The sequence below is a fragment of the Channa argus genome, chromosome 22, assembly GCF_033026475.1.
Source record: "Channa argus isolate prfri chromosome 22, Channa argus male v1.0, whole genome shotgun sequence".
NCBI classification, from domain to species: Eukaryota; Metazoa; Chordata; class Actinopteri; order Anabantiformes; family Channidae; genus Channa; species Channa argus.
Window position 1 is genome coordinate 11,325,213 of NC_090218.1, and position 13,385 is coordinate 11,338,597.

At 40.8% G+C, this 13,385-nt stretch overlaps 1 protein-coding gene across 3 annotated transcripts in view; it reads right to left on the reverse strand.

Annotated features, from left to right (window-relative positions):
- Positions 1-11,294: 11,294 nt before the first annotated feature.
- The window catches only part of LOC137108124 (polypeptide N-acetylgalactosaminyltransferase 10-like), a 65,761-nt gene continuing 63,670 nt past the window's right edge, over positions 11,295-13,385 (reverse strand). Inside the window, exons 12-14 of one of the 3 annotated variants that reach the window (XR_010912154.1) lie at positions 13,035-13,244; positions 12,268-12,403; positions 11,305-12,128 (exon numbers count right to left, since the gene is read on the reverse strand). Coding sequence is in view for 1 of the 3 variants with exons in the window: in XM_067492437.1 (XP_067348538.1) it covers positions 13,080-13,244 (165 nt within the window). In the remaining 2 variants the exon portion in view is untranslated. Of the gene's footprint in view, positions 13,245-13,385 lie in introns of all 3 variants that reach the window. The other 2 variants (XR_010912153.1, XM_067492437.1) reach the window with 2 other exon arrangements.

Consider the following 13,385-nt stretch of genomic DNA (forward strand, 5'->3'; position numbering starts at 1 on the left):
GGCTCTAATACCACTGCTGACCTGCATTTATTTTTCTAACTATGACAACAAACATTCAGCACACTGTAAGATGGTGGCCTACAGGTATTTAGTAGCCCATATCTTTTGCACTGATAATAACAGATAAGTTGGTGGGTGTCCTCCTGCAGTCCAAGGAGGTGCAAGGTATGTTATTATATTAATTATTGTGAATGTGAGTGAATGGTTGCCTGTCTGTGTGTGTCTCTGTGTTGACCCTGAGATAGACTAGGGACCCGTCCAGGGTGGACAATGAGGACCCCCCCCCCCCCGGACCCTTAACAGAATAAGCAGTTACAGATTGTAAATGAAATGTTAATGAACTGTGTCATTCATTAACTACTACAGTATGTAAAACAAATCCATACTGTTAAAAATGTGCATGTTGTTTAGTTCTGTTGTTATTTATTATATTTCAGCTCCAACCAGGCAAACGGCTTCTCCCTCTTAGAGATTTCCTTTGGAAAAAAGCCCAGAGGATGAGTTTTCTGAAAACCCTCTGCTCGTAGGCATTGAATGGGTTTGAACTAAACCAGTCTTATCATTTTTGTTCTTCTTTTTCTTGCTGTTTAATCCAAGGAGAAAACAACATAACAAAGCCGTTATGGCAGATGAAACGGTCAGTTGATCTGTGCCAAAATGCATTTGAATTTGCTGAGTATGATTGGTTCTTCCCCAAATCCCTCTTGTTCAGCGGTAACTGGTGCTATGAGACATTTGTAAAGAATTTCTACCATCCATTCTGCAACAAGATAACGTTTTTGTGTGTGCTTGGCTGGATTTTTCATCTTCTAGATATAGCTGTATGTGAGTGTTACTGGATGTGATTAAAATGCATGTTTGTGCTCCCAAAAAGATGAATCTGAATCATCTTGGTGACCCTTTGACTTTTAATTTTGTGCTACAATTAGGCCAGAATTCCCCATTGAACAACACCATGATCGACAATGAACAGAATTCCCATTCATTCTGCTTTGAATATTCATGGCCTCCAAAATAATCAAATGGAAATACCTTCAGGAAAGTTAGTGCCTGTATTGATGCTTCCCTGTATTATCGAAGTACCCTAAGAAAGTCCAGTTACCACTGAACCACTGAACAAGCAACTTTGGTAAAGCCATGACCCTCCACAGACATATGAACAATTACAAGGTTTCAGGGGGTTTAATTAATTATCTCAGTGTCAGCACTGCATTAGAAGCAGTGCCCAGCTTCTATAGGCCACATAGCTGGAAGAGTTCCTAATACTTTTCAATTTGCCACTACCTTTTTAATTTAATTTATTGGTGGGCCGCTTGTCAAAATGGCTGGTGTTTAATGTAAAATACAAAGCTCAGATTTTCTGAACATTTGGCTTTCAGTCTGCTCTCGTTTCATTAGCAAATTCTCCTTTTTGCTGTGGCAAAGACCCATTCATGGTATATTGTGCTCTTTTCCAGTGGTCTTTGAAGGATTTTTCTGACACAAATGGTCCATGATGGTATTTTTCTTCAAAGAATGAATTATCATATGTTATTTTTTCCACCTGTGTCCGATTCTATTGTTTGATAAATGAGCACCTCTGTGCTCTGAGCACCTGATATATAATAAGTATGTTCAGTTGATGAATGAGTGGACGGACATGAGTATGTTGGACCAAGCATAAAAGTGTGTTTTGTACAAAGACAAAGAGCATAATGGGGCTCAAAATGTGGACTGATCGGAATTGGCTTGGGGTTTCCTGAGTTAACGCCTGTGAAAGTGCAATTTTTAATAAAAAATAAATAATGAAAATAAAATAAATCCAGAAAAATTGGGTCATTTGAAATCTTTTTTTTTTTAATTGTAATTAATAAAAAGAAATGAAGAAATTAGATTTTTGTAAAATAAATATTTGCTAATTTTGCTCATAGCAGCATCAAAAGACAGAGGCATGTGGACCATTGTGCTGCATCACTGATTCTTTAAACAACGCTCTGTGATTGACAACGGAGTTGTTTTAATTTTGAAGAGCCATTTTTCCACATTCTGACTTGATCTAGGATTTCAGCTGCTCAACACTCCAGGGCTCCTGTGGTATTTTTAATGTTATAATGCTCCGGATGTTTTTAGTTTGTGACTGGACTCTAAGCAGGTCAGCAGCCGAACTCTTTAACTTCTGAGCCACGCTGTAATACGAGGAGAGTGTGTTAGAATCACGTTAGAATTTGAAAGAAAATGTTACAGTATTGGTCGATGCACAGACAAACTGTCCTCTAACAATGGTTTTTGAGATGTTCCTGAGCCCAGGCAGTGTTTTCCGCCTCGGAATTGGGATGTGTCTTTGTTGCAGTGCTGTCTGAGGGCCCAAAAAGCGCTCGTGTACAGTATTGGTTTTTGGCCTTGTCCTTTCCGACAGAGATTTCATATATACAGTGTGTTAGACTTACAGATGCTTTCATTATATGGTGAACCATTGATGATAAAATCAGCAAAATTATTTGCAATGTTAATAAAAAAACTTTATTCTGGAACAATCGAACTTACATTATAAAGTGACGAATCTCGCTCCAGGCTTACTAACAAACCTTTTAACGACCAAGAGGTCAACAATCTGTTGTTGCTCCTGTCTCAGCTTTTTACTATACACTACATCAAACTCAAAATTATAAAGTATATATATAAAAAAACAAAAAAAAAACAATCAAGTTTCTCATGTTCTTTTGCCTTTGTAATATTTCTTCAGATGTTTCAACTTTTGCATTCCATGTTGCTGGACTTTGTAAAAGTGATTTAAATATTAATTAGAAAACAGTTGGAAGAGTAGAGAAATGGTTCAATCTCTTGAGCAATATTTTGAAGATGAAGATGAAGTGAGTATGGATTCTTTTTCGCCATACAGTAGCTGTCATTTTGTAAGCGTTCAACCCTCTTTACATTTATATTCTAGGAAAAGCAGAGAGACCAATTTATTCACCCACATTAGTGGAAAAAAGCAGACCAGAATCATTTTCACCCCTTTTTATCCCCATGCAAAATGTATGGAGACTATTGAAAGGCACTCTGGGAAATGTAGGTAATTACGTAGTGAAGTAGATGAGGCGCGCTTAAGTGGAAACGGGTACAAAGAGAGTAAATTACACCGCTTGATCACAAAAATACCTCCTGAGGTGCAGTGAACATCTAATATAACAAAGTGAGAGGGAGGATTTTCCTTTAGTTGTCATCATCCTATCAGAGAAATCGCTTGAGCTTTCAGATGAATGACTCAAATTTAGGACTGAGCACACCACATGGCATGAGATGTGACTTTAAACAAGATGAAAAGGAATTAAACTGATAAGCCACCTCAGACGTGCAGAAAGAAAACTGCCTCAGCTCCACCCTGCTTTCACAGAGCTGTCAGCGTGGAGAAAAATGCACTTTGGCTTGTAGATGTTTTTCTCTGGAGATTATGTTTTACGTTAATGAACAGACTGTTGCTCAAGTGAAAAGCTTTACTCAAAAATCATTATGATGTCATGTATAGAGTAGATAGGTGCTGTGACATGTTTTAGATTCCGTAAATGTGGGTTTTTTTGTGAAATCACATTTAAATGACAATTGTCCAGACGTCCTCTGTGAAGTTTGCTTCTTCTTCCAGCTGTGGAGGTGTAGTGGGGGCGTGCTAACCATTCTCCAGTCTGTTCCTTTGTCTTCATGCTTGTGCTCCTTCACTGAGGGAGTGGAAATGGGAACAGGTTTTGATTCTACGCTGTCTGGCAGACACTTTCACACTGGATCTCGTCTCCAAGATTAGTGATTATCTGTAGCGTCGCAGCAGTGGGAGACTCTGACATGTTGTCGCAGCTCCCACAATGCAGCATAATAACAAATGACTCGCTACCACAAATGTTTTGTCTGCTTTTGGTTTTAAAAGGTGTAGTTTGGGTTTGGGCAGCAGGGACACGGTGTTCTGGTTCTGTGTTATGGTTTAGCTGGACAGTTCCTATTTGTACAAATCTCACCAGATGTTATCATCTTAACGCTAACTGGTAGGAATTATTCCGAGGGGCCAGATTTATGTATGTTCTGCAAAACCTTCATGGCAGCCACGACGGAGCCAATCTGCCACGATGCCATGCTGGGTAAAAGGTACAATACCACAGTTGGGGGTTTTTACTGACTATTCTCTTCGCCGCCTTAAGAAGCAGTGAAACTGGAACAATCCACTGTTCACATACATAAGAAGTGAGGTTAGTGGGAACAGGTGAGATCAGTCAGCGGGGTTGTTTTTCCTGGGGGTGCTTTCCATGTGGCAGCTGCTGGCATGGTGGTGGAGTGGTTAGCGCTGCTGCCTCAATAATAAGAAAGATGAAAGAAGAAAAAAACGAAATGAAAAAATAAAAATAAAAATGACATGATGCATGACTGAAGTTGTTTAATCTACACTGCTAATTGGACTCGATTGAATTGTATCGTCATTGCAGGGAAATGCTGATTAGCAGAATGCAAAGAAGCATTAAAGCGCAGTATAATACAGCATATGAGAATAGTAAGTTATGGAGTATTAACAGTAATGATGTGCACTTTACCCCTGATGTAAAGTTTAACACTAACACACTGGATGGACAGCATTTACCTGTGCTGCCTGTGCTGTGGGCCTGGCTCTGAGCGTGAACATCTTAAGATTGTAGTTTGCAAGTGGGTTAAGGGTCGTCACTGCACGTGTTTGAGACCTCTTGGTTTTGTTCGCCACAGCAATTCACGTTAGCGCTGTGTGCGTATCGTGTACACCAGAGCTCACCTCTCTTTATTGTGATAATGGAAATGATCACATCAGATCCTAACTGTACTCACAAGTGTGCAGGCCATTGCTGTAAATTGTTACTGGTTGAATCTAGCTCAACTGTAGTTGGAGCATCTTAATGAAAATGCATTTTTTTTAATGCAAATCATGCTTGACGAGTTTATTGGAACAAACCATTTTTAGTTCCTTTTCATTTTCCAACTGTGTTTGCATGAAACTAAATCTATGACTCAAATCGTTTACGGTCCTGTTGTATTTGACAAACAGCAACTCTGAGTCAGAATCATGTTGTATATGTGCAAATCTAGCAAATCACATCAATAATTAGTTTATCTGCATCTATTGTTAGTGAAATTTGTAAATATGTATTTCCAGCCACATTAAATCACATCACACCTCTGGTACCAGGATCCCAGCAGATGCAATAGGTATTTTGATGGCAAAGTGTAAAAAGCAAAAATCGCCTGAGAGAAGAGTCAAATTAATAGTTGATTCTGTCTAAAACAGGAAAAAATGTATAGTTGCATCTTTTGTTTGTGTAATAATAGTTTATCTATGATATTAGGCGTTGTTGACGAGCAGTTGACTTACAGTTGATACATTTCAAATCTTAAAGAATTGAAAATGCCTGAGCAACTGTGACGTCACAGTGAAAGATCAGGCCCGAGCATCTCGAAGTTTTTGACGTGATAGAAAGATTTGGGCATTAAACTTTCAACCAGAAAGACGGACTCAGCTCCACAAATCAGTTGGGATTTGGAAATAGCTTACAGCAGTTTATAGCTAGTGTGAACAAGAGCAGCACACTGCTGACAGGTTTTTATAGATTTTTTTAGGTGCACAAGGTCCAGTTTTGTGGTCAGCAAATACATGTTTCTAGCTTTTTAGCTGAATTTGTGTGTGTATGAGGACACTGACCAGTTTTTGGTGATTTCAAATAAACAAACTTTACACTGGTGGGTTTCCTTCTTGGTGCAGTTGATTAGGGCAGGTCCCAAGACAGCAGTCCCCAACCAACTCTGAAGCAGTTGGCCACTGTAGGTTGTTTGAGTCCAGGCCATTGTTAACCAACTTTGTGTTGCTTGACGTAACAAGACTGGAACAATGTGCTGATACAGTGAATTTAAACAAACGAAAGACAATTTAAGTGAATGTATTTATCTTCATTTAGTGTTTATCTCTAAACTCAAATGAACCACTATAGTTGCACAGTTTTAAACAACATTATGTCTTTTTAGGACAAAAACAATAAAATGGTGTTACACCAGCCGCCATGTTGATGCGATGTAGGAGTCGGCATCCTGCATTTTGGCGAATGATGCCAATGATCTTTGCTAAACTGCAAGTTGACAGCACATCTTTCTAACATGGTGTACGTTTTTCTGCTGCCAGAGTTTTGTTCGGTATATTGCCCAGATAATCACCCAGATACTAATCAGTAGAGAATGGGTTCTTCCGTCTGTGTTGTTCCTGTCCCAGATCCTTTTAACCAATGACTGGACTGTTCTTGCATGGCCTGTAGTGATGCACTGGATTTCTCTCTGAGAAATGACCAAAGTTTTGAAACTGGTCCAAACAAAGTATAGGTTTGAAAGTCACTACGGGTTGCTCCAGGAATGTCACCATTATATATAGACACAGAAATGTTAGTTTTACAGTTGCTGTCGGATTAGGCAGAATAACCAGCGTATGGTAAAGTTACAAGATGAATTACATCCAAACAGTGACAACGGCACACAGCTACTACCGTCGAGTGCCATGTTGTGTTAACATCTCGCACTACAGTCGAACCCTGGTCTCCTGTGGCTTGTTGTACCATCCACCACCCTGTCCACCTTCCTATGAGACGTTTGTACTTTATATACTATGTTGTTGCTTTAGGCGTCAAAAATTGAAGTGTCTCGGTTTCTGTTGCATTACACTTAAAGCTCCAAGCGTCGCTCACTGACACAATGCAAAGGTACTGGACAAAGTGCCGCTTTTTGACATCACGTGAATGAGAACTGGCGTTGACAGACTCCTGGACTCATGTTGACTGGCACGTCTCTGTAGTAAAATGAGCAGGCTGCCTGAAGCCTGCAGCAACACTCAAAACTAAATCCCAGCAGTAAATAGCTGATTTGTAGTAAATGGCACTAAAAACACAGGAAAAAAAAAAAAAAAACCCCACCGCTTTGGGACGTGTTATGTAATGTAACTCTAAAATCTCATTTCCAGCTGACACTTTTATATGGCTTTCTCTCAGTGAAGAGCAGTTTGGCTCCTGTATCCGAGCTGCCTTTGGACGTGTGCCTGGTGCAGGCGACCTGAACAGAATATATAGCATGCTGTATAAATCTGTTCAAAGACGGAGGTGACAGCAGCATGTGTGTGTCGCCAAGAACCAGCGAGTAACAAACTGCAGTACAATGAGCTGCAGTTTCCGCACGACCCTGTCAAAACGCTGTTGTTATTCTGTGGCTCCAGTCTGCGATTTACTCACCTTGGCTGAATGGGTTTATGTAAATATAACACCAGGTATTTAAGGTAGTAAATGAGCCTTAGACAGAGGAGTGAGGAGGGGGAAATTATTTGCTTCACAGCCTGGAAGGATGATGATAAAACGAATGCAGAGTGAGGGACGAGCTGTGGTGTCGAAGGAGTGGAAACAACAGGAAGGACATGGAGGAGAAAGTATGTTTGTAACAGTATTGTCAATTTGCTGTTTTAGGGATCAGTCTAACTGGCTGCATGTATGTGACAGACTAGCTCCTGCCTCTCATGACGCTGATGGTTATAATGTAGATGCGTTTAATATAAAGCACATAAGCTACATTCTTTAAGCCTTGTATCAGACGAAAACGTAACCGCAGTCGGCCAGTAGCAGCATCAAGGTGCATTGTAAAGAAGCTTTGACTTGTAAAACAAACGCTAGCTTGAGATAAGATTCAACACTTCTTGCATATTTCATTATGTTTAGATTAACTTTTGCGCATCAATCTACACTCAATAACTCAATATGACAATGAGGTTTGCAAATGTAACAAAACTCCGACCAAAAATGTCTTTCTGACATAAGTAATAGGAGCCGTTGCCGCGGCAATGCCAGCCTGCTGCCAAGTGAATCAACGGAATATCTGACACACACGTCTGCCAAGGAAATCATCTTGTGAGCATTATTAATAAATACACTGTGTTATCTGTATCATTTCTTTAAACAATATAATGTGTTCAGTGCATTCTTATCTTTGAGCAAGTTGCAGAGAGCTGACACAGGTACCTCATGGAGACCTTGGCGCTGAAAACCTTCCTGGTGGTGACACGTGATGCCCTAAGTGCAGCAGAATTGCAATAACTGAGCTTTCAAACGGGGGTCAAGAGACGTGCGTTTGCTAATCGGAGTCTTCCTTCCTATTTACAGTAGATAATCCTCCTCTGATGCCTTACTGTACTTCGCTTTAGATAAAATTGATCCAATTTCCACAACTTGCAGAACAGGGGCACTGGCTCCTTAAAGACCTTCAGTCCTGCACTGTTTGACTGTCATGTAGCTCTGACACCATTTCTGCCTCTATCACAACACTACTAAGCCATATTTCTAACAGGTAACCAACGGCTGGGGGTTGATTTTAGTGGAACAAGCCTCCAATGAGCCGATCACACACCTGACCCGAGCAGATCTGAACCTTATTTATGCTTCGTATTCATTGTACAGATAATAACTTTGTGTTTCTCTAAAAACCTCAAACTTTTGGATTATGTCCTATTTTAGACTGTGTAAGTCAATTTCTTCCTCGTGGGAGGAGGTTTTTCTGCATGAGACATGTCATGTAGCAGCAATTTGACTTGACTCAACTTTAAAACGTTGGCCTGTTGATGTGTTACATCATCTAAAAGCGACTGCGTAGAACCGCTCCAACTTGCCTTTTTAAACAGCGAGGCGTGTTAAAGGATTTGACCTGATTACAACCACCCGGTCCCCGGTGACCCGAGACTGCGGCTGGGACGCTGCTACAACCATGATTCTCCATTAGCGCGTGACGACAGCACCGCTTATAGCAGCAAAAGCCCTGTGGAGAAGCAGGTTAGCTGTAATTATTCAGGTGATAGGTTATGAGCAGAGCGAGACTGTCACACCTCTCCTGGCTCCCTGGATTGAGCAAATCAGAAGCCAGCAGGAGCACTTGGTTATTAGTCACGCTGGCAGTGAGCGTGTCCCCCGAGTGAGAGACTGCACTTTCACCAGGAGTCATTTCATGTCTCATTCGAGGACTCTTTTCTGTCTTATCTCCAACACGCGGCTAATACTTCTATTAGTGTAGCTAACACACATGCTAATAAGGTGCTTTTCATCCTGACCTATTTCTGCAAACATATTCTTCAGATGTGACACATAAACGTTGACACAAAAGAAGGAAATGGTTTTATTTTTCAGCGAGGGCAGGATTCAATTAGATTTCTTCTTTGTTCCCGTTTTTGTCTCCAGCTCGCATCTATCTTTCCATTTCATGCTGTCTGATGTTCATATCGCACATCATCAAAAAGGAGTGGGTGCAATTTGCAGGGTCATAATATGATGTGGAGCTGGATGTGTTAGAAATGGAATTTAAATGACAGTGGGTCTCATCCCCTTTCTGTAAAATTGGCTCGACGCAGCATGTTACACACGCTGCTCCACAGTCAGTAATTGTGAAGATTGCCTGCCGTTCCCTTCTGATTGTGTTTAGAGCACAAGATGTCAAAGTTTCCAACACGTCTTTTCAAGCGGCATGTACAACAGAGAGCAGGAGAATGAGATTAAGCTAGTGAGTTGAAACGTGCTCCAGCCTGTCGGTTGGACTTCGGCGCAGTGGCCTACGAACATGTCCAACGCCGTTTCTTCAAGCTTGAATTAACTCTGGAGATGTCAGTGACCGTTAAACACGCTTTGGAAAGCAGGACGAAGAGCTACAGAAGATGATGAGTAATGAAACCTGAGCTTTTATTTTACTTTGTGTATTCCAGCAGGACCATTCATGGATCTGTCTACAACGGTCACAGGATCTCATGGGTCACACAGTGCAGCAGGCCGAGACGATCACTTGAAGGACGAAGATAAAACACACTGTTTGTTGTACGGTGCCTTCCCACATTTCTTTTTTTTATTAACTTGGAAACATCTAAGCTTTTTTTTACCCTGTTGCAACATTATCAAACATTTGAAAATGTCATCAGTCGCCTTCTTTAATTGTTTGTAGTACAGAGAGACCCGAGACACACATTCAACGGAATGTGAAAGAAACATTCATTTTCCAGCCTGGCACAGGATCCAAAGTGAAACTATACTGTAGCCATCAGAAAGCTTCACTGGGGCTGTGGGTCAAATCCGTTCTGACCTTTGCTCATTTTCACACTTTTCCAGTCATCTCATGCTAACAACAGCAGTTGGTCCAGCTTCACACCGACGACTGTAGCTTTAAATGCAATATTTTGGCTTTGGGTGTAAAACATGTAGGACAACAGGGTTTGACTCTGGTTTCAGACGTTGTGCACTTTAGCTATGATCGTTACACAACCTGGCGCATATGGTTACTATAGGAAGGAAGTACATATGTGCAGTTGTCACCGTTTGCAGCGTTTTGGTTTTAAGTGATTTATCTTAACCTTAAGCTGAGGTTGTTTTCCCTGACCCTAACACAGCTTCTGTGTGTTCATAAAGTCGCTCTCGTGGCACCAAATAGTGGTGCTGGTAAATTGTACCTGTGGCGTTGGACGAGGTGGAACCCATGAGATCCACACTGTGAATTACACATTGTGGTGTACATTGAAGTTTCAATGTGTTTTGTGGATTGTGGCTATTTGTGGGCTTCTGGCCTTCAGATTCTGGCTACACCATTAGCTTCTTTGTAGGCTTGGCTGATAAATAACTACAAATTGCATTTTTGTCGGACTGTGCCCAACAGGTCTAGCGTACAGCCAAGTAAACCACTGCAAACTAATCTAAAAAGTTGCAGCAACGGGAGTTTTATGATATTTCTTATGCTTTCACTGCATCCAGAAAGACCAAGGTTACACCAAGGTTCGAGCAAAAACTTCTCCATCAATGTCAGTGGCAGTAACATGCCCAGACTCATACATGGGTATTGGATTTTCCACTTAGGTTGATGAGTCACTCTGTCAATAAAAAAGTGAAAGTGGGAAACTAATTTTGGGCCTTTGCAGCTTCTGGCCTTTGTGGGGAAATGTTAGCACAGCCCACAGGATTCATCTCTGGGCTCAGCAGAGATGATGAGTTTGTGTGACCTCTGGCTTTATCAGATTTTCAATAAGACGTCTGCGCTCAGGCTTCTGGGGACTGAACAGGGGCCTGACTGGTCCGATGCAGTATGTTGATACTGTGTAGGTGTATCAGCCACAGGATATATGCATGTGTGTTTCATTTTCATGCTAATGTATTAGCTTTCGGTCTTGTCAATAGATTGTCCTAGTTTACATCCAGTTTCTGCTTTTAAAAGTTTTATTACAAATGCCATAACTTTGGTCCCCATACAGACAAAACCAAAACTTTAGTCAGTCTGCAACCTGGAATAGCTCATTCGTCTGTTCTGTAGTTTTGTAATCAGATTCATCCTGTTACTGTAAACCAACCTTTTCATGTGACTAACAGAGGAGCTGAAAACTCAAATTGTCATAAATCAAATTATTCACTTTCAACGTTTGATACGTTGCCTCTGTCTATTTCCAGTCAAAAAGGATGAGCACATTTTTAAAACGTTTATGCGTTCTTGTCCTTGTCCTTCTTGCCATTTAACTATTAATTGCAAATGTCAATCAACTGCTTGTTCTTTAAGTCATTTAATGTATTTTACGCTGTGGGCTGTTCTGTTTTATTTGATATGCACTGCAAACACGGGTTAGTGAACAATAATTACTCGTTGTGTGATGATGCACATAGCATGTTTGGTTCCTCAGGTTTAAGCCATTTAACTTCAGTTCCAGCACCTCTTGTTTACTGCCATCATTTTGAGACGTGCTGACAATCGGCTGTTTGTGGCCGAGGACCATCTGTTAGATCGGTGTTATAATGAAAAACGTCACACAGTCCACCATTTTTTTACTTTTATTATGCAGTAGAAAAAAATATTTGCACTTTAAAGCAAGTTTGTAAAAGTTGTTGTCTTTGAAACAAGACATTTTTGCAGTGCATCTGCACACTGTGCAGCAATAATAGTTCAGGCAAATCTGGCAAAAATAGAAAGAGACAGAGGTGAACAGAGTTTCTAGAGCAAATCCATTGAATCTGATAAAGTCTATGTTTGACAGACTTAAACCAACAGTGGGAAAAATCAATGTTTTGACGTCCAAACTGCATTTTTACGATAGATTTCACCACGGTTCTCCCTCCCTGGGGAATGACAAAAAATACACAGTCAATGGGGTATTTTGTTGGTAAAGCACTTTTTTGAAATAAGTATTTCTACCAAAGTGAATTTTGGTTGACGATAGGCGGCAGCATTGGTGTTTAGGCACATGTCTTTCTTTACCTCGTTTTTCATCACAAGATCATGCTGTAAAATTGGATTCTGGATGTTGTGTGTGTGTGTGTGTAGTCCAGTCAGCTCTTCAGCACCCTGAGCTTTCAGCCAGTGCACGGGATCACTGCTCCAAGTCCACTGGTTCCTATCAGAAGACAAACATCTTTTTAAGGAAATTATAAAATAGCTTGGAACGCTCATGTTTTAGCAAAAGATGAATTTGTTGCGGAATTCTTTAAGCTACGGATGAATGTAGATGAACTATGTTAGCAAGACTGTGATTGGACAATGGAGCCGGTCAACGCATGATGTTCCACCCAATGATTAAACTAGTTATGGGAGCAAATCTCCATTCATTCGGCCATTTAACTGTTTTCCTCGAGATGACAAAAACCAAAGGGCCACAGTTGATTAAGGCTGATTACTTAAACTTTACATCTTCTCTAGTCCATCAGAAACAACTTTAGGACACTCCAGAAGAGGGTGGTGCTATGAACAGCTAAGCAGAACCCTCAAAATTTCAAACACAAGATGATTGAAGATTGAGCATCTTTCATTACATTCCTACATTTGGAGTTTTAGCAGTCCTCTACATTTTGAAAGATGATTTTAGAACAGCAACCCCGGGATGCTGCCACTGGGCAGAACACCTTCCCTAATTACTCAGGCATATAATTATTAATTAGAGATCCCATTACACAATCATTTTATATGACTGAGTTAAATATTGTTCAGAGTATACCAAACTCTCCTGATTAACGATGAAAACTGTTTACTGTTCTTTTTCTTTGGAAGACGCCTCATCTCACTGTCCACTGCCCTCAGTTGGTGCCCTGGTTGAAGTGCTCCAGCACTGTGGCATTAATTCTCTCAAACAGCCACTGCTGGCTGGGGGAGGAGGGGTCACACGTGTTCATAAAGACTCGCCGCTCGCTCGGGCTGCTGTCGATACAGCTGTTACTGACCGGGTGATACAGGCTCTTATCCTGGAGGACAAACGGAGAAATAAAGAGAGTTAAACATTTGACTAAACAGGCTATTTCTTTACATCCATATCATCTGGGGCCAGTGACATCCTGAATGCACATTACATTCAAACCTCTAAACACAATTTGTACAACTCAGAC